Source organism: Scomber japonicus, chromosome 2 (genome assembly GCF_027409825.1).
Source record: "Scomber japonicus isolate fScoJap1 chromosome 2, fScoJap1.pri, whole genome shotgun sequence".
Classification (NCBI taxonomy): domain Eukaryota; kingdom Metazoa; phylum Chordata; class Actinopteri; order Scombriformes; family Scombridae; genus Scomber; species Scomber japonicus.
Genome location: NC_070579.1, coordinates 12830111 through 12855123, shown reverse-complemented (window position 1 = coordinate 12855123; position 25013 = coordinate 12830111). Strand labels below are relative to the sequence as shown.

General features: G+C 39.3%; 2 protein-coding genes across 4 annotated transcripts in view; both read left to right on the top strand.

The window, feature by feature from the left end:
• The window catches only part of foxk1 (forkhead box K1), a 230364-nt gene that overhangs the window by 200383 nt on the left and 4968 nt on the right, over nt 1-25013 (top strand). The window contains exons 2-10 of one of the 3 annotated variants that reach the window (XM_053337388.1): nt 8693-9187; nt 13984-14199; nt 17213-17411; nt 17549-17695; nt 17989-18182; nt 18447-18619; nt 18715-18996; nt 20185-20358; nt 21077-21516. In XM_053337388.1, the coding sequence (XP_053193363.1) occupies nt 8742-9187; nt 13984-14199; nt 17213-17411; nt 17549-17695; nt 17989-18182; nt 18447-18619; nt 18715-18996; nt 20185-20358; nt 21077-21309 (2064 nt within the window). In that variant the 5' untranslated portion in view covers nt 8693-8741 and the 3' untranslated portion in view covers nt 21310-21516. Of the gene's footprint in view, nt 1-8539; nt 9188-13983; nt 14200-17212; nt 17412-17548; nt 17696-17988; nt 18183-18446; nt 18620-18714; nt 18997-20184; nt 20359-21076; nt 21517-25013 lie in introns of those variants that run through there. The other 2 variants (XM_053337396.1, XM_053337381.1) reach the window with 2 other exon arrangements.
• On the top strand, nt 213-4751 carry LOC128377503 (cytochrome P450 3A40). The gene is made up of 13 exons (XM_053337459.1): nt 213-365; nt 455-548; nt 1299-1351; nt 1488-1587; nt 1702-1815; nt 1966-2054; nt 2158-2306; nt 2456-2583; nt 2693-2768; nt 2867-3027; nt 3456-3682; nt 4005-4167; nt 4428-4751. The coding sequence occupies exons 1-13, from the start codon at nt 295-297 to the stop codon at nt 4515-4517; spliced, it is 1515 nt and encodes a 504-aa protein (XP_053193434.1). The 5' UTR covers nt 213-294; the 3' UTR covers nt 4518-4751.

The window sequence follows — 25013 nt, the reverse complement described above, 5'->3', positions numbered from 1 at the left end:
ATGAACTTTGCGTGTGTTCCTCCTGTTAAACAAACACAAATATAACAATTTGGGGCACAAATTTACAGCATCATAGCTGATATGGAGAATAAATCTGATAATTAGTTCATGTGATCGGTCTCTATCTGTCAATTATCCACCTGAAGCTGCCTGCTGCCATTGGATCAACTCTCACACACTCTCCTGAGTTATGCAACAAGTGTGTGCAGCAGGAGATAAAAGCCTTCAGTCCTGATGTGATGTGTCAGAGAAACTTGTGTCGCCGTTGAGAGAAGAAAGAGAAAACGTGCAGAGATGGGCTACTTTCCATATTTCTCAGCCGAGACATGGACCCTTCTGGTTGCGCTCATCACGCTGATCTTCGTGTAAATATCTAAGAACATGTCCAAGTATTTGTACTGCCTTTGTTTAACTGTTTGCTTGATAAAAAAAAACTCTCCTCTTCTCTTCACAGGTATGCCTACTGGCCATATGGAGTATTTAAGAAATTAGGCATCCCTGGTCCCAAACCAGTCCCCTTTTTCGGCACTATGTTGGCCTACAGAAAGGTTGGTGAATATAACTTTTTTGGAAATAAGAATAGCCTTACAATTTAACAGGAAGTGGGTAGCCTATAAATAGTGCAAAGTGCAAAGTGCATGGATTTCTCAGATTTTAGCTTCTGAGGGAAAAGAGACCAAATAGCTAGTTTGGACTTCATAAATACATTTTGTAGCATTGTTAATCATGATTTATCACATTTGTAATGTATGTTTAAAATTCTATGATTTTGCATTTCATAACAGTTTTAAGTCCACATTTACAATGTGAACCAAATCTTGTCATGCCTACTTCAAAAATATAGCTTGCCACAAACCGAAAAGAAATACTACCACAACACTATGGTCTTGAGATAGGAGACAATTTCAGTGCCTATTCTGTGAAATACATGTTTTGGAAGGATTACACTGCTCCACATTAAGAAATATGCAGAAGTGTATACACAAAATGTACAGTGCATTATGATGCAAGTGCATAACAACAACAACAACAACAACAAAAATAGAAAATTCCAGCTTCCAGCTTCAATTATTATTATTATTATTAGTTAAAAGATTGGTATCAGCAATTAAGTGAGGTTATTGGGATGATTGTACCAAATCCAGTTCTGATTCATATTCCCTTCATAATTTAGCATTACGATCTTTTAGGGATTTTCCTCTAGGGAAAAAAACATGCAACAAATACCAAATATCACCAAATTAAGTTGACTGTGCATTTAAATGAAGTTAATAGTCTGTATTTACTCTCAAACCTAGGGATTCACTAACTTTGATCAGGACTGCTTCAATAAATTTGGAAAAACATGGGGGTAAGTATACTTGTTGCATATGTATATATTATGAGCATTCACATATTATCTGTCTACCTGCAGTTTATGGATAGCTTTGCATTTGAAGTCTGGTGTGTTCAATTTTCTTTTCATATTTCTTTTCTATTCTTATTAGCATTTTTGATGGTCGTCAGCCTGTGCTGTGTGTAACAGATCCTGCCATGATCAAAACCGTTCTGATAAAGGAGTGTTACTCTTTCTTCACCAACCGCAGAGTATGCATACACACTATTCTATACAACTCAGTCTTATTCAGTCACTCATTATGGTCGCTGTTTTTATGCTGAACCCTCATCCTTATCGGCAGACGTTTTCTAATTCTCTTACAGAACTTCCGCCTGAATGGTCCTCTGTACGATGCTGTGTCCATCGCTGAAGATGATGATTGGAGGAGGATCCGAAGTGTCCTTTCTCCCTCTTTCACCTCTGGAAGACTGAAGGAGGTACAGTCCTCTCCTATTTAGTACAACCTTTGCCTTTTGTTATATATTGAGTAGTATTTTTAAGCAACTCTGTGCTGTAATCTGACATAAATTAAATAATTGTATTGATCATGTGCATAACTGCATTTCCTGGCCCTGTCTGTGCCTCAGATGTTTGACATAATGAAGCACCACTCTGCTAACCTGGTCAGCAACATGAAAAAGAAAGCTGACAAAGATGAATCATTGGACTTGAAGGAGTAAGAGCTTTTTTTTCAAATTATTTGAAAAACAAAAAATACACAACATAAAAGGATAAATGATATTTCTGATGTGTGCATTTACAGTATTTGTGCTCTTTAGGTTCTTTGGTCCATACAGTATGGATGTAGTAGCCAGCACTGCCTTCAGTGTAGACATAGACTCACTCAACAACCCCGCAGACCCCTTTGTCACTAACATCAAGAAGATGCTGAAGTTTGATTTTCTCAACCCCCTCTTCCTCATTGTTGGTACGGCATTCTTTTTATTTTATAAAAGCAATAGTTTATGATCTTGTCCTCCATCTGCATGTTAATCCTAAAATACTGGATGTGCAGTTGACACAGTGGCTGTGTTTCCAGTGTCCTTGGTAATTATGTTGCTTTCTGTTCAACTCCAGCCTTCTTCCCCTTCATGGGTCCTGTACTTGAGAAGATGGAGTATTCTTTTTTCCCATCGTCTGTCACAGACTTCTTCTACGCTGCACTGCAGAAGATTAAATCTAATCGAGAAAACAGCAAGCAAAAGGTATGTGTGTGTGTGTGTGTGTGTGTGTGTGTGTGTGTGTGTGTGTGTGTGTGTGTGTGTGTGTTTTCAAAGTGGAATCCAAACTATTCTTTTGCATATCTACTTTCAGAGTCGGGTGGATTTCCTTCAGCTGATGATTGACTCCCAGAAAAACAATGACTCCAGTGGCGGAGCGCAGGATAAAGGTGACATGCATGTGTACAAGCACATATCAACACACACACACACACATGAAAACACAACTTAAGCTGTTCTAAATCATGCCTCCTCCTTGCTTTCCCAGGTTTAAATGATCACGAAATCCTTTCTCAAGCTATGATTTTCCTCTTTGCTGGGTATGAAACAAGCAGCAGTTCTCTCACTTTCTTGGCCTACAATCTGGCTAGAAACCCCCATATCATGAAACGGCTGCAGGAGGAGGTAGACTCCACCTTCCCAAACAAGGTATGTTGGAAGTTAGGAGAGGACCAAATTTGGGGTAACAGGGTCTCAAAATAATCAAAACTAAAGCTGCCTTCATTGTGTTTTGGGCACTTGAGTAAGAAATGTACCACCTGTCATAAAGCAAAGTGCACTATGATACACAGGATCAAGAGGCTTGAGAGTGGAGGGAGATACATGCATGTATACAATATCACCATAATCAAACGAAGGCAAGATTATACATTGCACTATTGTTTTCATGACTTGTAAAAGAGAAACAAGATTTATTTCTACAAACAAAACAACTACAAAACATGTACACAGGTTTAATACCTCTACCTGTCAGTTTATCCCTTCAGCGCCATCTTGTGGTAGCCCCTAACTTTGCCTAATATGATAAAATGGTCTTCTCCTGAATGACGTGTGCATGTGTGTGTGTGTGTGTGTAGGCTCCTGTCCAGTACCAGGAACTGATGCAGATGGAGTACCTCGACAACGTCATTAACGAGTCTCTGCGTTTGTACCCCATTGCGGCACGTCTGGAGCGCGTTGCCAAGGCATCTGTGGAGATAAATGGCATTGTGATTCCAAAAGATATGGTTGTCATGGTGCCCACTTGGCCCCTGCACCGGGATCCTGACGTGTGGCCCGAACCAGAGGAGTTCAAACCAGAGAGGTAAAGGATGGGTTTATATGTTAAAATCCAAACTCAACTGAAAAAGTGTGTTTTTATTCTTGTTCCTATAGTTCAATGTTTAATTTTGCAGCATCATGTTCGTGCAGCGTTTGACACTAGAACACTGTTTTCACAGTAGAAAGTTTCTATGTGCACATGATATGATACCATACCAGACACAAGTTGTTATTTAAAGTGGAGCATAAAGAGAGCTTAAAACAAGTCTGGAGGGGATAAAGTTTGTCAGTAAATGACAAGAGCTCCCTCAGACAGCGCATTTTTGTCATTTGTGTTATGAATATATGAATATATGTACCTTCAGGTTCAGTAAGGAAAACAAGCAGACTATTGACCCGTACACGTACATGCCTTTTGGAGCGGGGCCGAGGAACTGCATTGGGATGCGATTTGCTCTTGTGATGATGAAACTAGCAGTGGTGGAGATCCTGCAGAGGTTCAGCTTCCGTATGTGTAAGGAGACAGAGGTGAGGCCACAGATGTTCATCTTTACACTGCTTGTTATTGCTTTTTTATTGGTGTATGAGCAAACTGGTGAAAATGTTATTCATTGCTGGTGTGATAGTGACACCGAGGGTTATATAATGTCTTTAGATTTATGTTTGTCAGTCTAGAGTCTCTACAATCTCCACACTCTTTGATAGCATGTTGATTGCAGATTTGAAATAAAAGGGCTCAATTTTGAGCATTAATGACTTTGTTCATGTTACATGTAATTTCCCGCCAGGTGCCCTTGGAAATGGACGTCCAGGGCCTGCTGGCGCCAAAACGACCCATCAAATTGAAGCTGGAGGCACGTTCTGAGCAGTCAAACTAAATAACCAACAAGATAAAGGATTATAATTTCAGTTGCATTCTGCACAGACATATAATCTATAAAACTATTTGAACATTATTACTGTTTCATCATGCTATCAGTTGTCTGTACCTGTCTGTGTATTTGGTATTTCTGTTGTTTTATCTCTTTTAAATTTTTACCAAAACTTAACCAAAACCAAATGTCAATTAATCTTTCTTGTTTTTGTAAACAATAAAGCACTTTACAACTTTTTTCTGGACTGCTCATCATGTCCATCCAGGAAAATGTTCTCTATCGTGTAAAGACTATCTCTCAGTTCTACATATTGTATATGTAAGGGGGGGGGACTGACCCCACTGGGGCAGCTGTTGTGGATTACTCTTTAAGACACCTGTGGTGGCCACACACTGATTGGCAACCTGTGGCTATATAACCACTCCAATACTTTGATTTCCACTGCAAGCAAATGTTTAATTCTCTTGAGAGCATAGAGCGAGCTGGTCTACGGGCCCCTCTCTGGATAACTGCAATTGTTTCTGCCACACAGGCTGGTGAAAGCGTGGAGGCTTGTGACATTGTTTTTACCGGTCCACTTGCATAACCTTTGTCTCCCGTGAAATACTCATTTGTTATGCAATCACTGTCAGAGTAACATGTGACTTGTAGGTGCTGCAAATGACTAAAATACAGATGAAGGAGTATATCAGATGTTTTACAAAAAAGGTTTTAAATGTATGAATGACAGAGGAACATATTTAACTCTATGTATGTCTGCTCAATCTATTTTTTTGGGCAATGTTTACCACTTGTATGAGGCATGTAATGCACAAAAAGACCATCGGATAGCATTATGTTTGCTAGATACAGGTTTCACAAGTGTATAAATGAAGAATAACACAAATCACTGCTGATATAAAAGATCCTGGTGGAGACATTTTTGAAGGTGAGTTTTCTTTTCTTTTCATCTTGTACACAAACAGAATGAGTTAATAATGTTTTTTTAAGTTTTGAACAAATTAGGTCTGAAAAACATCAAATTTAGGGTCAATGAGAAAAAAAATCCATGTTTTATATTGTCATGGCCTCAAAGAGTTAGGAAAAGCAACAGCTAAAATAATTTAAATAATAATTTTTTTGAGTGACCAACAAACAGTTAAGTAATCAAATCATATCTCAGACTGACAGTAATCTCTGTCAGTCTGAGATATTATCAGATGGACAAAATAATAGAAACAACTCACAATACACTATAATACCACACAACAGAACCTCCTAGTATCTAACCACTTAAGCACACAGTAAATCAGTACTTCTCTGATAATAACATTTATTGCATGCTGATTACATTGGCTTTCAGTGTATTTTGCAGGTGTGTCTGCATTTCTTTAGAATATAATATTGGACTGGAATACCTTTTTGAAATTCCAGGTGTTAATAAACAATGCTTCAAAAAGTGAAGACTGTAGATTCAAATTCAAACCAATTAAGTTTTTTACCGGATGTTTTTTTTTTTTTTAGCAATAAACCAAATAACCCTTGATGTTTCATATCTCAACAGCGCCCTCCTGTGGCTGGTCTATGTTCCTCTTCTTTCTTTCTTGTTTGCCCATGTGCTCCCATTCCTCCTAAATGATCCATTATCCGACTTTTACAACCGTCTTGTTCTTTCCATGTTTATAAACAGAGGGTAGAGATAAAAAAAAGAAAGAAAAAAAAAGAAAAAAATCTGAGGTAGGCAAACCAGCTTCACTGCAGACACCACATGTTCTTAGGGTTGTGATTGGATGAATGCCAACATTTACAGGTTGTCTGCTGAAAATAACTAGAAATCTGTGACATTACATTAAACCTGTCAAGTCGCTGCAGCATTTTTAAAAAAAACCCATCGTTCCTCCAAATAGTTGCACAATGAACAACATAATGAACTTTAATCCCTATGGGTATGTCTCAGTGACTGAAACTTGTGTGATCATTCTTTCTTTTTGCATTTGGAGATCAGGCTGTTTCATTTTTTATTTCATGCATTACTTAATTTAAACTCATTCAGATCCAGGAAAAACACACAATTCTCTAATAATTGATCAGTTCTGGATAATAACACAATAGAGCATAAATCTTTGAGATACAACCTCCTGTTTCCTGGTGTGACGACATAAATGTGGCGTTTATGGGGAATCGTTTTTGTCAGAAGAGTCATGCGATTACAGCAATGTTGGACTACTTTGTTAACCAGAATAACCAGAGTGCTGTACAAATTACAAGGAAAGTTACAACAGCAGTGAGTGAAATTACATTAGTCATAAAAAGGCACAAACAGTAGTAAAAAAAAAAAAAAAAAAAAAAAAAAAAGTAGTTACTTTTTCTTTCTCAACTGCATTTTTATCCTCATCATTTTGCAGTGTACTATTGTGATAGTATTAAGTGATTTTATTTATACCTTTATACCTTTAGACAGTACTCCCCTACTTGTTTGCCTTGCCTCTGCAGAAAGTGCTATACAAATAAATGTACCTTCCCTTGGGCCTGTTTGTGCTTGTTATTTTACCAAACCAAAAGGACATCCTGTACATGTATTATCACTTTATATATACACATATATATATCAAACAAAACTACCATGTGATGATCAGTTTGTTAAACAGCCTAACTATATGAGCATTCAACATGATGAAACTGTAATATATATAATTTTGTCAACCTCATTTCCATGCTGGATTTCTGTAATGTGGTTTTCTTATGATATACTTGACTTGACTATCCATTTTGAAAAAGCAAACAGGTATCTTGGCTCCCATAATTCTGTTTAGTGAATATTACATACAGAGGATATGGTTGCTTTACACAATAGTCTGCAAAGTTTGCACAGATTCTTGTTTAGATTCTTATCCATTATTCAGTACCCCCAGGGAGATGCCTTATTGGTCCCCAATTTCTTCTGCAGTATGACAAAGACTCTAAACATAGAGCAAGAGTCATATTGTGAAAGGAAGATGAAAGAGTCCTAAAACAGATAGTATGGTCCCCACAGAGCCCTGATCCCAGCATCATTAAGTCAGTCTTAGATTACATGAAGAGACAGAAGAATCCTAAAAACTATGGCAAGTTCTCCAAGATGCTTGAAACCTGCCAAGCACCTTAAAAAAGACTCAACTGTGTTCAACTGTTTTTTCTTTTACGTTTACTTCAGAATTCTACACATATTTAATGTAATTTCATTTTTCATCATTTTCTTTTCAAAGTTTCCTCCTTGCTTTATTTGAAATTACTTGATGAATAAAAAGTATTTCTAGCATTATTTTATAAAAGCATGCTCTCTTTACTGTTAGTGCCTAAAACGTCTGCACAGTACCAGGATTATTATAGTTAACAAAAACTATGAAAGAATAATTTCGTTAGCTGAAAAAATAAATAAATTATAATTTAAAAAAAACCAAACAACTATCTTTTCTTTAAACTAAGCTTTTGGTTTAGCTCCAGGTGCTAGTTACTGAGCTTTGCTGTGGGTTGAGCATTGTTCATAGTTAAAGAATAAAATAATAAAATGGCATTGCATTCTTTCATCCTTTTCAGCTTCTATAAATCAATGCTTTCCTTCTACTACCTGACAAACTAAAACTAAGACTAAAACTAAATAAAAACTAAGCTAAAACTAGTCAGATTATCTTTATTGTCATTGTAACAGGTACAACAAATTTAAGTGCAGTCCTTGGCAGTGCAAAGAGCTAATAAATAATAAAAAAGAAGAAACAATTTAAAAAACACATAACACATAAAAACAGTATAAAGCAACCACTCATTCGTCAACATAACAATATTGCACAGTCCTTAAAGTGCACATCCAGTGTAGTCAATTCCTCAAAATAAAAATAAAACTATTATTTAAATTATTATTATTTTTAAACTAATTAAAATGAAAACCCAATAAAAAACTATATAAAAAAACTATAACAACCATGAATCCAGTTTGGATATGTTGCCCATCCATTGACACTTGTATGATTCTCTGTGACGGCAGTTTTTACGAGGAGGCCTTGAACACACCACCGGTCCGGTTCCTGCGGGTGCTCCGTTCCTCATCTTGCACGGACCCGGACTCCATGTTGTTCAGAGACAGCCACGGAGCGAACAAGTGCCCTGGCCGAAAACTCTCACGTTGCAAACTCTTGTGTGTATGTGTGTGTGTGTGCGAGAAGTAAAGTGTGTGTTTGTGTGTGTGCGTGTGTGTTGACCCTCTGAAAGAAGATGGCAGACTACCGGGACGACACCGGAGCTCGAGCCCTGCTTGCATTACAGTCAGCGCCGTGCAGCCCTGTGCGTGTCGCCGTGACCTCGCACGGCTACCACCAGCCCTCTCTCGCCCTGTTGGGTCCTCCGCTGATGGACGGCCGCACCGACGGCGGGCTCCGTCCCGTACGCCTCATGTCCCCTCCTCCGCAGGCCCTGGCCAGACTCGAGGGCCGGGACTTTGAGTTTGTCATGCGCCAGAGGACGGTCACCATAGGCCGGAACTCCTCTCACGGATCTGTGGACATCAACATGGGTCACTCGAGCTTCATTTCACGGCGACACTTGCAGATCATCTACGACGACGCCACCGGCTTCTCTCTCCGGTGTCTGGGCAAGAACGGCGTGTTCGTTGACGGGGTGTTTCAGCGGAGAGGGGCCCCGCCGCTGCCGCTGCCCAGAGAGTGAGTGTGCCCGTCACTTAGCACATAGCTACAGGCAGGCTAGTCATGGCAACACGGCGGTTGACTGCTGCAAGTGGCTTCAACTAACTTAGGGTTACTTTTTTATTCATAACACCCACCGGTCACTCAGTTGATCTGAGTAACCGTTCTGAATAATTTATCATAGTGCATCCCACACACGACTCGGATGAATATCTATATCTATATCTATATATATATATCTATATCTATATCTATATATATATATATTCAACGACCTCCATATATATATATATATATATATACACACAATCATGAAGGTTGTGTTAACATTGTGGCTTTTTCTAGTGTATAGTGGGGGGAAACATTCATCTTAACTATTAACTTCAACGACCTCTATATTCAAACGGCTGAAAAGGGGAGACACATTATGACAGGGATACAAAGTTTATCATAACACCCCCTATCAGAGCAGCAGTGTGATATGAGACAGCGATCAAAATGTAGCCTCTGATTAAAATAAACATACATATATGTATATATAGTCATGAAGGTTGTGTTAACATTAAGCTGTGTTTGAGGCGTTTTTCCAGTTTATAGTGGGAAATGTTCATCCTAGCTACCAACTTCAACGACCTCCATATTCAAACGGCTAAAAGGGAGACACACATGATGACAGGAATACAAAGTTTACCAAAACACCCCCCTATCATCAGCACAGCAGTGTGTAATGAGACAGCAATGGTTGTAACTGTAACCTCGGATTAAAACACTCGAAGATGTCTCCACTTTAATCCATAAAGGAGGTCTAAAACTATTATCTCACACCATGTCCGGATGCCGAGTTGGATCCCCCCCAAAGAAGGGGAAACCTTCACCCCACTTTCTGAGCCAGATTTAGCCATTAGCACATTTAGCTTCACTCGGCCTACCAGAAAGCTAGGGTGGCGCTAGCTTTAGGGTTAGCATTTTTATTTTTTATTTTAAAAGTTGATTATGTTGGTTGATGCTTTCAAAAAAATATTTGGACTTTTAAAATACAGTTCACGTTTTTCTCTGCTTGTGGTAGGGTTAAAATCTGTCTTACAACTGTTTCGATTAAAGCGATTATGTTGGGAGTGTTAAGAGTTTAAGTGAGTTAGCTGAGGGGCTGTTAGCCGACGTGTCGACGTCACGTAAACATGCATGTAAACAGCTGACAGCTCACTACTAGTGTGTGTGTGAGTGAGTGAGTGTGTGTGTGTGTGTGAGTGAGTGAGTGAGTGAGAGAGAGATGAAACTGCAGATGTGTGTGTCTGTTGTTGATGTTTTGACAAAATGAACCACCTTTTATGTATAAATATAACTTTCGCCTAAATAATCTGCAGTTTAAATATTTTACCTTCACTTAAACACATTCATTCTTAAAACGTGTGTGTGTGTGTGTGTGTGTGTGTGTGTGTGTGTCAATCACATGATGGTATGGGAAAGGGGGGTTGTGCAAATATCTTCATCTCATTGGTTGTCAATGACTGTTTGGGGGTGTGTCAGACATTGAGCCGGAAGTGCAGGGCTGAAATGACATCCACATTGCAGGCGCACATGGAGTAAACACAAGACATACATACCAAAGGCAGCTTCCACCATATGTTGTTGCAGCCCAACAGCCTCTCTCAGGATTATGTGGATAGCTAGAAAACTGTGCTGAGTATTTAGGGATACAACTAACAAGAATTTTTATTATTGATTTTGTTGTTTAATCTATTCAAATGACAGAATAGTGAAAAATGGATGTTAATAAATCTCTCAATGTCTTTTGTTTTGTCCAACCAACAGTCTAAACCTCCAGAATATTCAGTTTACTGTCGCTGAAGAAAACCATAAATATATGGGGTTTTTTGTCTTCTGCAAGCACATTTATGCTTTTTGGTGTAAATAAATGATAGAAACTATTGTTAAATAATCAACATACTTCCAGATAGGGGTGGGCAATATGTCAAAAAATATCATGTCACAATTTCTTCAGGCAGGATCACGATCTACGATCTTATTCTGATTCTTAATCATGTTGGTTTACTGTTTTACAAGTTACTCAATGGTGCTGAAACATTAGTATCTATCACATAATAACAGACATTTAATAGGTAGAGTAAGATAACTTTATGGATTCTCCTCAGGGGGAATTCAAAATTGACACAACAGTATTCTCTAATGCTTACATACTGTTTGGGACAAATTTGACCCGTTTTGACATTTGGCAGCTGTAAAAACACCCCAAATGTCGTTCTTTTACCTTGATAGTTGATGACCTTTCCTAAAGTGGCCCAAAATGCACAAAAATGAAAATATTTTGAAATGGGTGCTACAAATGTTTGTTTGTTTTTGAGGCTGTTGTGGGCCATATCTACTTACATGGCTTTAATACGATAGAAGATATGAGGATTTCTTTTTATGATGTAGCAGTAAAGACTGATGGCTTTAATAGTTATACAATAAATCCCACTGTTCTATTTTTAGTTTTAAGAAAATACATTAAAATCATTATTGCTATGTTATATTTTCATGTTTTAGGTAAAATAGGACATGATATTGTGTGATAGTAGCTGTTTTTCTCCATAAATGAGTGGTGTAAAACCTAAAACATACACTCTCTCTGCTCTGCATTTATCAAGGTTTAATCACCCATTTATTGATCAGTCAGATCGGCTATTGATACTTTCTATAGATATCTGTTTATTCTTAGACCAGGTCAACATTTACTTGGAACATACTACGAGGGTGTAGAATATGAACAGTATTACAGGGTTAAAAGTGATTTTTTTTTTTTTTTTTTTTTTTTATAAAACAAACAGAAAGCTGAACTGAACTTAAGGCAGATCGTGGAGACATTTCAGTCTTTCACCATTTAATGTCGTCATATTGCACGCCCCTACTTACACATTGAATTTTCTGTCAATTTGAATTACAACAGAGTTAAACCTGGACGCTCTTCAGATCTGTAGTACACCGGTTAATGTATGTGTTCAGTTATCGTCGAACATTTACAGCAGGAAAGATGTTCTCCCCCTTTTTTTTTTTTTTTTTACAGCTTTGAATCTCATTTGAGTAATTAGGTGATTTGACACTGCCGACACTTAAGCCTTGTATCAACACATCTCCGCAGATTGAATACAGCCGAGTACAAATATAAACACAAAACAGTTGCCTGTTAACTCCCTTCAAGTCTAGCTTGAGCAGAGCCACCTTTGACTGAAATTACAGCTTTGAATCTTTGTGGTTTAGTCAGTGTCAATTCTCTCCCGTTTTTTTTTTTTTTCTTTTTATACAAAACTGCTCAAACTTCCATCAGGTTTCACTTGGATGTTGAGTAAACAGCGACTTTCAAATCCTGCCTCAAATTCAGGGTTGGACTGAGGTCTGGTTACTCCTGGGCATTAACATAGTTGTTTTAAGCTATTCCTGAGTAGATTTTTTTTTTGGTGATATTAAGGGCAGTTGTCTTTCTAGAACAAATCTTTTCCCAAGTTAAAAGTGGTCTCGCAGGCTGCAGCAGATTCTCCTTGTTTTGTTGTGTTTTTCTGTGATCATTTTAACCTCTGCTTTCACAAGCTTATCAAGCATGCAGCACGATGCAGCCGCCATCATGCTGCATTTGTGAGGTTTGTGTGTGTGTTTTTGATCACCAAATTGCAGGCTGTTTTTTTTTTTTTTTTTATGGCCAAGAAGTAGAAATGTGCTTCTTTCAGACCATTAAACAGTCTTCTATTTTGTCTAAAGGTTTCCACGTGCCCTCTAAGCAAACCAAGCAAACTCTATCTGAAATGTCATGTGAGTTCTTTCAACAGTGGCTTTCTTTTTGGTTCTCCGCCGCCCGCACAGCTGGGGCTGCTGAAGGAGATCAGCAGCAGTTGTACATACAGTATAAGTCTCCCATCTTGCCATCGCAGCCATGTAGCCACTTCAGAGCTCGACGTTGACCTGTAGCACTGCTTCTCTTCTCTCATGGACACACTTTTCACAGACCTTATGTTGGACTTGCAGTTGCAGTATTTCAGGAGACAAGTCAAAGAGAGAAAAGATGGAGCTGTTCTTCCATTATGTTTTTTTTTTTTTTTTTTCATATCCCCGCTATAACTATCTAAAACTGCTTACAGCACATTTGCGGTCCTGCGTGGATGTTTTCTCTTCATTCGTTACTCTCCACAGGGAGGTCTGAGCCTGAGCTCGGCACCCCTAGAATTAGCCGGGATTTAGTTTCCCCCGTTCAAAGACACACTCATCATAGTTGGTCAGATAGGATGGTTACAGTCCCAAAGACTTTACTGCACTGATCCCGCTGCCTGGGAATGTTTTTAAACTATTAACATTAGTCGTTAAGGTTCCTTCGCAAAAGCATTTACTCAATCCTCCACACACATAATTATTTTTAAGAGTTTTTGTTAAAGCTTGAACTGATCCATGCTTGTTTTCAGACAGTTGTCCAGACCTGTTGAAAACTGAAGCGAAGAGGAAATGCTATCAGGTCTTAAGTCAAAACCAGTCTAGTCTTTTTTTGTGTGTGTGTGTGTGTGTGTTTAAGAAAGGTGTGGAAAATGTGAGTTATATTTATAAAGAAACTCCTGTAGTTCAGATGCAAGTGTCATTGCTTCGTGATTAAATATTTTTTACCCTCAAATATGTGTAAAAACATAAATTGAAATAGAAAGTTCTTGACCTTGGAAAACAGGATGTACTAATCAAACTTTTGTCTCCACTTTCTCTTCCCCCTCTGTCCTCCCCCCCCCCTTTTCTACCATCTCCTCCTCCCCCTCCTCTTCTTGGTGCTCTTCCCCCTCTAGGTGTATGTTTCGTTTTCCCAGTACAGTCATCAAGATCCAGTTCATGTCTCTCCTGGAGCTTGAGGAGCACAGAGAGAAGGAGCATCCATCTCCTCCACCTCGCCCGCTCCTGCCCCACATTTCCCCTCTCAAAATCAGCATTCCCACCATGCAGCAGCATGAAGAGCACATCAGGGCGTTCGGCTCTCCGCTGCCGTCGCCCACGGGCACCATCAGGTATGGAGAGACCCTCTGAGACGTGAACACCTACAGATGTACAGAAATACACGCAAACACAACCTGTTGCTGCATATACATCCTCAGGAACTAGTGCTCAGATGCAAGTAGGAGGAAATGTTTTTTTTTTTTTTTTTAAATACATGTGCAGCATTTGGTATTTAAACTAAATGCCAAGCGTCAGTGCATAACTTAAGTTTCCAGATCCGAGTTTAAATAAGTTTTATTTTATGTAAACTTCCTTCCTTCCTTTATGACTTATCAGTATTACATCATTTTTACATTTTAGGTCAGTTTTTTTAATCATTATTTTCGTAATGGAGGGACATATCCTCATATACACTCGTGAAATGACCAAGACTTCGCTTAACCCTTACATACTGTTCATAATGTGGCATGATTAGCCTTTACATCAATTCACATTCAAGTCCCCATCAGTCATTCATACATGTTTGATTAGTTTTTTGCAAAAAAATGAAAATAAATAAAAATTCACAATCACTATTTTATAGTCCAGGAAAACATTTGATAGAATATGATCAATTTTTTAATATACACAGGTCAAACTCATTTGCATATATAAAAATGTGTATCAGCTGCACAACATTTAAAAAAAAGATGCATTTCGTCTTCATTTTTGTAAACTGAGAGTCACATTGGGAAAGGTCAGGCTAAAGGTCAGGCTAAAAGAAATGAGTATAAGGTGCTTTTAGAGCTCTCAAGAGAAAAAAACGGGTCAAATTTGACTCTGAACAGTATCACATTACTAACATGATGTACAGTAGATGAGAGGTTTAGCTTCTTAGTTTGTTTTTAATCTGCTCATATTTGTGTTTCTTGCTCAGTCTCTTTTGGTTTGTACTTGTGTTCAACTAACCCAAAGGCTAGCAGCCCCCCCCCCCTCCTCCTCCCCAAACCCACACACCATATCAGCTCATTTTCACTATTACCCTTCTCTGGGTTGAAGGTTTACTCATTAGCTGCTGCGGTGTTTCCTCCATGCACTCTTAATGAGCTGCGTTAGCACGTTTTTGAAAATCACTGCTCTATAAATGTATACAGCATGTGTTACTGGCAAGTGTGGTGGTGGTGGTGGTGCAGAGCGCGCCCTCTGCTGGCCCCTGTGTGGCATTACAGCACACATCCCCACCAATGTGAGCTTGTGTGTGCACGCCTTATATGGAATGGCTGCAGCTTCGAGGCATTTGATTGGCTATCAGGCAGATTGTTTTGCCTGTAGGCCGTTTTTCCGTCCATTCGTGGTTTCCTTTTCAGAACCCCCCCCCCCCCCCCCACCCTACCGCTCCTACCCCACCCCTTCCACTCAGCCCTTAGCTCCTGTTCTCTCGCACGTGGACGCACACACACAACACACAGTGAAAGACGCTTGCTCATACATCTCTCCACCTAACTTTTCACACCATGGCCTTTTTCGGGCAGACTGTTGTGCCACCTTCCTTAAGAGAACCCCTCGCACAACGGAAGAGTGTTAAGCAAAAGCACATAGGAGCACAAACAGTCATCTCACATGGTGGTAAGAGTCACTTTTCCTGTTTGGCAACTTAAATGTCCTGTATACAATAACATTCTTCTCCCCCTGCCAGCGTTCACACGTACCGCTCGGGGGGGGGGGGGGTAAAGAAAGGCACACATAACTTTTAACGCTGTTTAAAGTGTATAGAAATATAGATACAGATATGTTTTCCCTCTTTAAGATGTTCCTGAGCGGTGTTATTCTTTCTCTTCATCTTCATTCATTTTTTTTTTCTCCCAAACGTTGAGCTTACTGAGACATTTTCAAAACAGAGCCTGCAGCCTGTTTTCTCCAGCCAAAAAATACAAACATATCCTCTCTCTCCCCCTCCTGTGTGTGTGTGTGTGTGTGTGTGTGTGTGTGTATGTGTGTGTTACTCTCTCTCTCTCTCTGTATCTGTGCCTCTGCGTTGCCAAAGGCAAATCAAAGCACACTGACTCTCCCAGAAACCAGTGTTTACTTTACTAACAGAAACAGGTGTGTGTTGTATAATAAGTAACTGTTTTTTTCTCCTCCGTTTGGTCTCTCAACAGCAACAGATAAAAAAAACCTAGTTAATAATTAACATACTTTTGAGTAGTTTAGTTCATTGTTGTGTGTTTTTTATGATCACTTGTTTCGACCTGAGCTGTAATCATTTTTCCAAACCCAGCTCTTGTAGACTTCAGCACGACATCTTTCACTGATATGTTGAAAAAGATTAAGGGTCAGTGATGGGGTTTTTTTTTTGTGTTCATGTGCTTTAGTCAAATTTAAAGGGGTTAAAAATGTTAAAATAAATGTATGCATAACTTGCACACATTCTTTTTTTTTTTTTTTTTTGTGGACCCAGCATAAAATTTCTGCTTTTAATGCATTTTGAGAGAATATATTAGAGGATTATGGCCAAAATGTCTAAGTGGTGTAACCATAAAAACTTAATGCACAGATTACAGTGAAAGAAATACATATATTATATTTATATTACACATGAAAGTACGATGACCACATTACAGCCCAAAGCATATCATCCCCTTACCCCTATACACAGCAACCCCCCCCCCCCCCCCCCAGACAAACTACTGCTGACAATTAGTCTGAATTTATAGATTTTTAACCATAAATCCTGAGAGTTATAAATGTGTGCTTAGTTTTGGGATGGGGTCTGTTTGACTGGGCTTTCAGTCAAAAGGTATACATGATCTGTTTACATTCGTAACGCTCATCTCCTGGAATCAGATCAAGTTAATATTGACAGATCGTCTGTCTATTCTTTTAGAGCATGTTTACGTACCCAGAACGAGACGGACACATACATTCTGCTTTGTGTTTGTCCAAAACCTTTACCCGAGAGTGACATGAGGTGACCCAAGACTTAAAAACACTTTTCATTTCCAGTTTTCTATCCTGTGTGATTACCAGTATCAGTAACGATTACATTAATTGTCCATTTCTTTCAATTGAAGCCATTAACGCTCTCGACTCTCTGATTACTTCCAGTGTTCCTAATTCCTGTCCGGCCAGTCCACGAGGGGCAGGGTCATCGGGGTATCGCTATGGACGCAACGTGACCTCTGACCTCCAGTTAGCAGCTGAATATGCTGCCAAAGCTGTTTCCGAGCAAAGACGAAGCATTGTCGAACATAGAGGCGGGGGAAGTGAGCAAAGAGGGGAGTCGGCTGGTGGTGACAGCCCCAAGGTGAAGATCCAGTAACATTTCCCCCAAAGAATAGAAACCAGTATTTTAATTGGCAGCTTTGAAACTGGTTGCTTGTACAGTCTGTGCTGCTGTGTGGATGTGCATATATTAATACTGGTGTGATTTGTTTTGTCCAGGATGAGTCCAAGCCACCTTATTCCTATGCACAGCTGATAGTGCAGGCCATCTCTTCTGCCCCGGACAAGCAGCTGACTCTTAGTGGCATCTACGCCCACATCACCAAACACTACCCTTACTATCGCACCGCAGACAAAGGCTGGCAGGTAGGTTTCTCTTTCTTGAACTAGAGCTGGGCAATAATTCGATATTGCTATATTTGATAGATTTTGAATATCATATATATTCGTGATATGGAATAAGTGTTTTCTTTCCTGCTTTTTAAAGGCTGCATTACAGTAAACATTAAATTTTCTGAGCTTATTATCTGCCTTTATCCACCATATGCCCATATTGTCCAGCCAAATATATAAAAGAAATTCTCTTCAGGCTCTATGATACCTTCATTCAAACGTGCGTCCATTAACAAAACAAACTGATTTATTTCACCTTCCTCCAGAACTCAATCAGACACAACCTGTCGCTCAACCGTTACTTTCTGAAAGTGGCCCGCTCTCAGGACGAGCCCGGGAAAGGGAGTTTTTGGCGCGTGGATTCCGCCTCCGAGAGCAAGCTGGTGGAGCAAGCATTCAGGAAACGACGGCAAAGAGGGGTGGCTTGCTTCAGGACGCCCTTCGGACCCCTCTCTTCCAGGTGAGTCGCCATGACCTTCGGCTTGCATGTGTGTGTACGCAGACTCACGACAGATGCTCTGTCTCTTTCTGATTTGACTCTGTTAACCCTGTCTCCCTTCTTTCCGCTTCTACCCTCGGCTATCATTTGATTGGATAGAACAAAGTAAGTTTAATTTCTAGGTTATTCTATTCAGCAGAAGGTACTGGCACCTGGAGGGGCTCTACATGTTACCAGTGTCCTAAAGAGTTAATTGTTTCCTGCCTTCATATTCTTGTTTTTCAGGAGTGCCCCTGCATCCCCGACCCATCAGGGACTTCTTTCTCCTCCATCCAGCGGGCTTCAGACTCCTGAATGTTTGAGCAGGGAGGGCTCTCCTATCCCTCACGACCACCACGAACAGCTGGCCCACAAACTGGCATCTGTACCTGAGTATAGGTACTCTCAGAGTGCCCCAGGTGAGAATGAACACAGACTCCTTTGAATACAAAAAATACACTTTTATATCCACAGTCAAACAGCTGACATTATTTGTGTGTGTCTCTGTGTGTAGGATCTCCAGTCAGTGCTCAGCCTGTCATCATGGCAGCACCCCCCCACCCATCGGTCCTGCCCGCAGGCCTGGGAAAAGCCCTCGCTTTAGTTCCAGGTGGCGGCGGCCAAATCCAGCCCATCCACCTGCTCCAGAACTCCCCTCAGCCCTCTGTCACCATGCTGCGGGTGGTCACCAGCGCTCCCCCACCCTGCAACCCTCCAAATGGGTACAGCGCCCCCTCTATTGGCACTTCTTTGTCAGGACTGCAAGGAGCAGGGGACGGCAACAGTGAGCTCAGAGGTACAGCTATGGGGGAATCTGTTTTAAGATGATTATTATAGAAGTCATCCTGCTTATCCTCATTTTGTGTTTCACTATCTAAAGCTGTTGTGGGGTTGCTTAAACATGTCGAAGGTTTAGAATAATTGTTTTTCATTAACCCTTACATACTGTTCAGGGGCAAATTTGACCCATATTTACAAATGAGAGCTATAAAAACTCATTTCTTTTAGCTAGATGTTTCTGTAATGTGGCCCACAGTATACAAACATGGAAATAAAATGCATCTTTTTTTGTGTGCAGCTGAGCATTTTCATATACACAAATGTACAAAATTCAGAAAACACCATTCAAACATGTTGTATTCTTCATATTGTATAAAAATGTCCTCTTAGGCCATAAAATAGTGATTATTGCATGTCTTTTTTCTTTAAATAAATAGAATGCATTATATAATTATCTTTATTGAGGATTAATCAAACATTGTATTAATGATTGATGGGGAGTTTATAAGTCCAGAATATGAACAGTATGTAAGGGTTAATGTGAAATGTGTTATCCAAATCAAACTACAGGTCGATCCAAACCGCGTGTCACTTTAAAGCGCTGTGTAGGGATACGCCACACACGTCTGTTTACCGTCACACACCGCAGACTGAGAGACAACACAAGTCTCCTGCCTGTGTTTGCACTTGTCACCTGTTTCTTTGTGTGTGTTCACTCCAGTCCAATACAGAGGGATGATAATGTCGTTACCGTGGCAACACATTGTCAGTCACTCAGCGATGTGAGCAGGTTAAAATTAGAAGAGTCTTTTATTGTCATTGTACATGCACAACGAAATTGAAAGCAATCCTTATGGTACCATTAGCAAAAAAGGAAAGAAGGTGCTTATAAAAGAATAAAATAAAGGAGTAATTAACTGAAACTAAGTACTAAACTAACTAAAACACATAATACACACACACACACAAGACATTACACTCGCTGCCATCAATAGTGCAAGATTCCCCTTTAAAAAGTTGATCAAAAGAACAGATGTATATTTAATTTTCCTTCAGCTCAGCACAGTGTCAGCAGCTCTCCGCCAGCGAACGTGTGGATCACGATTTAAGGGTTCATTATAATCCAGCCAACATGTGCACATCCATATTAGTCCAAGTTAGTTTTATGATAACATGTTTGAATTGTCTAATGTGTTTCCTTCAGAAGCCCAGCTGAACAGAGAGCGGGTGATTCAGACGGTGGACAGTGCGGTGCAGGGCGGGGATGGACGCAACCTGGGCCCTGGTTTACATCAACTTCCTGTTCGTCCTGTAACCCAGAATGGAAAACACACCACTGCTGTTGTTGCCACAGCAACTAGCCTTGCTAATCCCTCTGGTATATATATATTTTTCTTTCTCTTGCAATCACTTCATACAAATTGACCAGTTGTATTAATTACTACAGGGTAATTACTTTTTACCAGGAAAAATGGGACAATATATAATGTAGTTTAGTGCCATTGGGCAGCGGGGACTCAGGAGGTAGAGCGGTGGTTCCATTCCCGGCTACTCCGGTCCGCATGTGGATGTGTCCTTGGATAAAATACTTAACCCCAAATTGCTCCCGATACGTCAGCAGTGTGTGAATGAGTGTGAATGGTTAGTCTCTCTGGTGAAGAGCAGGTTGGCACCCTGCGTTTTAGCCCCTGCTATCAGTGTGTAAATGTGTGTGAATGGGTGAATGTGACATGTAATGTAAAAAGTGCTTTGAGTGGTAAAAAAAGACGAGAAAAGCGCTATTTAAGTACAGTCCATTTACTCTTGTCTTTTAAAAGAATACACCTGAAGTTTTATCTGTGATGCTGTCAGTCATGATAGGACAGCACAGACCCATGGCTCTATAAAACAGGCTTAAAAACCTGCTTATATATTTATGTACATTAGGCTATATATGTTTTTATATGTTGAATGTCTTTAGTGCAATAGTGAAAAGTGCAATACAAATTAAATTTATTATTATTATTATTATTATTATTATTATTATTATTTTTTACCAAACATTTTGTGCTCATTCACAGTAGATACTGACTCCACCTGTCTCCTCTCCTCTCCAGGCCTGAGTAGTCCTCTGCAGATCTTGGCTGCTCAGGCCTCTAGCTCCCCTCCCGTGCTGGTGAGCAGACAGCCCAGCGCAGAAACTTTAGCCGAGCAGCCGGATGAGCCCCAGGCTAAGCGGCTGAAGATGGAGGACGAGGGAGGGACTGAATCTGCTCCGCATCAAGTCACACCTGCCCAGCAGCCTGTTATCGTTGCCATGACATCACAAACCCACGACCCTAGGAAGTAAAACCTGGGGCTTCTTACAGGTACCTAACGGACAGCCTCCTTATCAACCCCTAACTGCTTCGCCTTTTATACTCATTTGATATGACTGCAGCCGACACGGCCAAAAACAATGTACAGGCAGCCTCTCTCAACAGAAGGGAATTTAATCACGAGGATCGTATATTTTGGTCAGAAATAGATGAAAAACTTTCAAATGCATACTGAATTTTTTCCAGGATTTTTCAGCTTTACAGTCTTTTTAAATGTAATCCATTATTCACTGACAGCACAAACAAGTAAGGACATTAAGCTTGTGAGAGCATTATGCATATTAAAATCACTTCAGCACTACTTATTCGATGTGAACGGTGGAGGATGTCTCAGATATGACCTTTCCTCTAGTTGATGGATCACAAGCATCGGTTATTATCACTCTCCAGGCCAAAGAACTCTCCTCACTTCTGATCAGACGTGTGTGTTGGGAGAGTTGAACGGCCTACATTTACAGAGGGAAGCTGTGATGATCATAGAGTTGATATATTGTGTAGTTAAAAGTTGTGGACAGTGTGGTAGAGAGGGCTCAGCTGCATATCCTCATATACCAGGTGGACGGGGCTTGGGAGACTGTTAAGTATATGATTGTACTCCTCATGAGGCAGTCCTCGCAGAATAAAGTGGGAGAAGAAATTGATTGATTTTTCTCTCTTCAAAAAAAAAAAGAAAAGAAAAGATGTTTATTTTTTAAGGCCAAGACCAGAATGTGAGTTGTCTCTTCTTCTTGCCTTCTTTGTAAAAGCACTCTTTTTAAAAAAAAAGAAAAAGAAAAAGAAATGGGGATTGAGTCTTTTTTTGAAGAAGAGGAGAAATCCAGGAATAACAAAAAGTTCAAACCAGCAGTTTGCAGTTCTCGCTTCACTTCAGCTCGGCTCAGTTTGGTTTATCAGTACGAAGCTCCTCAGATTCAGGATATTCTGGGCGATTTGGCAGCAGATTTGCAGGGAAGAAGGGCAAAAGAAAAAGAAGAAAAAAAAAGAAAAAGAGGGCAACTATTTGGAGTTGACTGAAGTGGAGCTAACCTAATGTAGACAAACTGATTGTTGTTTTAATTTTTTTTTCTTGTTTCAGTAGTGGTGAGAGGAGAAATGAAACAGCCTGTGCGTACAGTTTTGTTTGTTTGTCTTTAGCACAGAAAAGCATTATTGTAATAATCCTTAAAGCCTTAAATATTTCTACTTTTTTTTTTTGTCATATAATTTTAACCTTTTAGAGAGCTTTTTTTTTTTTTTTTAGAAAGTTAACACAGCGCTTTTCTTTAACAGTACACGTGATCAGCGACACTACAGCGGTGACAGTTACGTTGCATCAGTAGACTCGTATCAGTTTTATCAGAGGAAGGGCGGGACCAACACATGACCACGAATAATTTCATCTGCTCTCGTCTTTTTTCTTTCTTTCTTTTTTCTTCACAAGGTACTTTTCTTTTCACACCTTTTTTTTCTACTCTCTGCTCCTTCATTCTTTTGCTTTCACTTCTCCCTCAAGTCAATTACCCATTTTTTTCTTCCCCCCCCCCCCCCCCCCCCCCTTTCCTCCCAGTCTACCTCTTTCCTCTCTCTCTCTCCTCAGAAAACAGTCTCTCCTGAGGCATCAAGCTGTTGGCAATTCCTGTCACAGACACTGCCTTAATTAGAGACTCTTCACCCCCCCCCCCCCTCCCCCCCTAATCTCTCGTTCTCAGTCTGCCTTTAGCTTTTCTAAATGTCCTCACACAAGCCTCATTTTTAGCTGGCAATCAGGCACAATTTGCGCAAGATTTCAGTGATTGTTGTTGCACATTATTAGAAAAAAACAAACAAACAAAAAAAAAAAGATGCGTAATGATTGTATGCTGCTCTATCTGCTAAATGACAAAAGCTATTTAGAAGGTATTTTTTCTTATTTTTTACAAAGAAAAAAGAAAAAATATTTTGCTATATGTAAAAAAAAAAAAAAACTAAAAAAAACAAACAGCTGTCATCAATACGTAAAACATTCTGGAAATAGAGAAGTATATGTATTTTTAAATGTTCCTGTTTTTGTGATTTGTTAAAAATGTGTAGCACAAATTAAATTCCTCATTGACTTAAAATATTCTGTCGTCTTCTTTCATGTTGACCACCTGTGGAGTCATGTTGGGTTTTTTGTTTTTTTTTAAAAGAAGAAAAATGCAATTATTCAACAATCTTTATTCATAAGTACCACCGTCCTTAACAGTATAAATAATGACATGCATGAGAGAAATAGCATCGATTTCATACAAACTTTTTTTTTTTTTTTTTTTTTACTGCAAAGTAACGAACAGAATCAAAAGTTGAGAGTAAAAACAAAACTGATGGAAAAGAAGAAACAGGGCTCAACACTGAAAATCTGACCAAAGAACAAACTAAACAGTGCAACAATAAGAAACAGAAACAAGTGTCAAATATTAGTGCTGAAAACATTATAAACTATTAATTAATGAGTCAAATCTATATTTTTAGCAGGTTCCATTTTCCCAAATGTGAAGATTCTCCTGCTTTTCTCTTTGTTCATAGCATCGTACATTAAATCTCTTTGGGGGTTTTTTTTGGTCTCTTGGTTTAACAAAAACAAACAAGCTTTGGGGAAATGTTCAGTTTTTTTCCCTGTGACATTTGACACACTGAGCTAATAATTAAGTGGAAGAAGAATAAATAGATTAATAATTGAAAAAAATTTAGTGGCACCTCTAGTCAGGATTAAAAACTTCCTCCAAAATCTTTCTACAGAAAGGTTTGTGCTGCGTTCATGTCTCATCAGCGGTATCGTAATTACGAGTTTACAACTTGTAATGAAGTGTTAATGTCAGCATCCAAGTTCTAATTATGACTAAGAAACTCCAATATATCCCACATGGTACTTTATAATGCCCAAAATGAGTAAAAACAAAACTATGGACGCCTCCATATCATATTGTTGTTTAATGTATTAAAACACAAATTTAATATATATTGTCTTTTAATCCTCACGTGACCAACTCTGTAATTATACAACCGTCTTGATGATGAGAACGCTCACAAGTCGTTAAATCTTTCCCATCTCTGTCATGAATCCCACATGACGTCTCAAAGGAACTCCTGATGAGGTGATGTAGGCCAGTGGCTCCCAAACTTTAACACCACAACCCCCTTATTTTATAAAAGATTTTCAGTTATGGATCCTCTTCCTTTCTGCTGAGCATCTGAGAAACTTACGAGCAACAAGGTGTGCTGCATTACTAATAACGACCAGCAACTGCATTGTCATTAACTGAGGTGTTACTGCATATTACACATTTTTAATACAGTGATTTTAATCTTTTTTTCTTTTTTTTTTTACTTCCTCTGTTTCAATATATTTGAAAACCTTAAAAACATAAAACATAAGTCATGTAAATGTCACATACATTTAAAGCTGGGGTAGGCAGTTTTCTCAAAAAGGCAAAAAAAAGAAAAAGAAAAAGAAAAAAAAAAGCCAGAATAATTTGAAAGTACAGCCACTCACCACTCTGTCCTAAACCCCCTCCCACCAGACGCTTCATACAGTTTTTACTACTGCACACACTCACTCATATACAACAGAAAATCTGGAGGCCGGGCGAGTGGTGGGATATCGACAGAAGGTGACAAGAGACTGCATGAAAAAAAGAAGAAGGAAATAATCAACAAAAAAGCAGAATGAAAAGAAACG